At 45.5% G+C, this 2,176-nt stretch overlaps 1 protein-coding gene across 1 annotated transcript; it reads left to right on the forward strand.

The window, feature by feature from the left end:
* Nucleotides 1-1,085: 1,085 nt before the first annotated feature.
* On the forward strand, nt 1,086-1,922 carry LOC308433182 (ribosome biogenesis protein NSA2 homolog; the record flags this gene model as incomplete). The annotated part of the gene is made up of 1 exon (XM_080933185.1): nt 1,086-1,922. One exon carries the CDS (start codon nt 1,086-1,088, stop codon nt 1,866-1,868), a length of 783 nt encoding a protein of 260 aa, XP_080789311.1. The 3' UTR covers nt 1,869-1,922.
* Between the last annotated feature and the right edge of the window lie 254 nt (nt 1,923-2,176).

Consider the following 2,176-nt stretch of genomic DNA (forward strand, 5'->3'; position numbering starts at 1 on the left):
TTAATGGACCTGTAGTTCGAAACTTGGAACCCCCACTGAAGCCCTCTCTGCAGCTGCACTCTCCCTAAATAAAAATGATGGTGCTGCCAGAGATAGGTCACAGCTGAGATACGAGCCTCAGCAGCTACCCCAGGGCTAGGAGCAGCAAGCCAGCATCCCTCCCCCAGTTTCAGGAAGAACCACACTCCTCATCCCAGCCTGGGGCTATCCATTTCTCCATTTCCTCCTTTAGGTGAACCCCACTTACACACTGAGAGAATTACCTCTCAGTAGAGAGACACAGTAGGTGTCGGCTTTCTGAGAGGATTGTTCTTCTCAGAAGGCAACAGAAGCCTAGATGGTTTGAATATTCCCTTGTGGGTGAGCCAGGGACATGGGGGAGGCAGCTCCAACTCACCAGCATGACACCATTCACATAAGTACCCAGCATCCACTCCTCACTAGCAGCAGATTGAAGGTAATGTTTGAAGAGGTTTTTCAAGCTGCTGGGAAATTGTGGGCTTGAGAAATGTCCTTTAAACCTTTTGAAATTCAAATTCCATTTCAGCAAAGATGTGGAAATGGGAACCAGAGGAACGGACAGAAGATTGACAGTTAGCCCATTCACCACAGTCACCCCTGGCTACCCCTGCCACCCACAGAGCCCTTCAGAAGGGCAGTTGGGTTACTTTGCTAAGCCCTCCAGCCCCGGGGCTGGGTGTGGGAAGAAGTCATAAGGGGCAAAGAGTTGATGTTAGAAACAGATTGGCTGAGGGTCTGCAGATAAGGTACATGACCTGGTTTGGTATAGAGGTGGGCTACCAGGCTGGGTGGTAGCTGAAGCCAGAAACAAATATGGCATTAAGTTATGAAAATATAAGAACAAAAACTGTACAGTATTGTAGAGAAGAGTCTAAGTGACACCCTGCTCCACCAGTTGTACCCAATCCGTGCTATAGGCATAGTTGACATCCAGATGGTGATAGTTCTGGGTAATCAAATCATCAGGATGGCCGAGAGGAGCAGGCTCGTGGGCCAGTGACACCCAGAAATTAAAAGTTTTTGGAGCCCGGGAGGTCGCGGACTGCTCTTCCCCGGCTGTCATCATGCCACAGAATGAAAATATTGAATTGTACGACAAACGATATGGATATCGTTTGGACTACCATGAGAAAAAGAGAAAGAAAGAAGGCCGGGAAGCCCATGAACGCTCAAAGAAAGCAAAAAAAATGATTGGCCTGAAAGCTAAGCTCTACCATAAACAGCGCCATGCAGAGAAGATACAAATGAAAAAGACTAATAAGATGCATGAACAGAGAAACACCAAGCAGAAGGATGATGAGAAGACTCCACAGGGAGCAGTCCCTGCCTATCTGCTGGACAGAGAGGGGCAGTCAAGAGCAAAAGTACTTTCCAACATGATTAAGCAGAAACGAAAAGAAAAGGCGGGAAAATGGGAGGTTCCTCTACCCAAAGTTCGTGCCCAAGGAGAAACAGAAGTATTGGAAGTTATTCGAACAGGAAAAAGAAAAAAGAAGGCATGGAAGAGAATGGTTACTAAAGTCTGCTTTGTTGGTTATGGTTTTACAAGAAAACCACCTAAATATGAGAGGTTCATTAGGCCAATGGGTCTGCGTTTTAAAAAAGCCCATGTTACACACCCTGAGCTGAAAGCTACCTTTTGTCTGCCTATACTTGGTGTGAAAAAGAATCCATCATCCCCACTGTATACAACCCTGGGTGTGATCACCAAAGGCACAATTATTGAAGTGAATGTGAGCGAGTTGGGCCTCGTGACACAAGGAGGCAAGGTGATTTGGGGAAAGTACGCCCAAGTTACCAACAATCCTGAAAACGATGGGTGCATAAATGCAGTCCTGCTGGTTTGACAGTGATGTCATACAAGTCATTCCACTCACTACCGAAGACTACACAGTCAGGAAAACACCACCACTGTGACCTTTTTGAACTACCAAGCAGCCTTACGCCATGTGCAGTTATCAAGTATTTATTAAATTGTAAAGGAAAATAAAACACTGTCCAATTTAAAAAAAAATCATCAGGATGACCAGCCTAGATCCTGAGAAAGTCACAACATTTTACAAATATCCATCAACCCATAGAAGTAGACAATAGCTAAATGTAGAAGCTCTGAAAGACTAAAACAGACAAAGGGGTCATTCTACAAAAAAGTGGC

The sequence above is a fragment of the Micromys minutus genome, assembly GCF_963924665.1.
Source record: "Micromys minutus genome assembly, chromosome: 19".
NCBI lineage: Eukaryota > Metazoa > Chordata > Mammalia > Rodentia > Muridae > Micromys > Micromys minutus.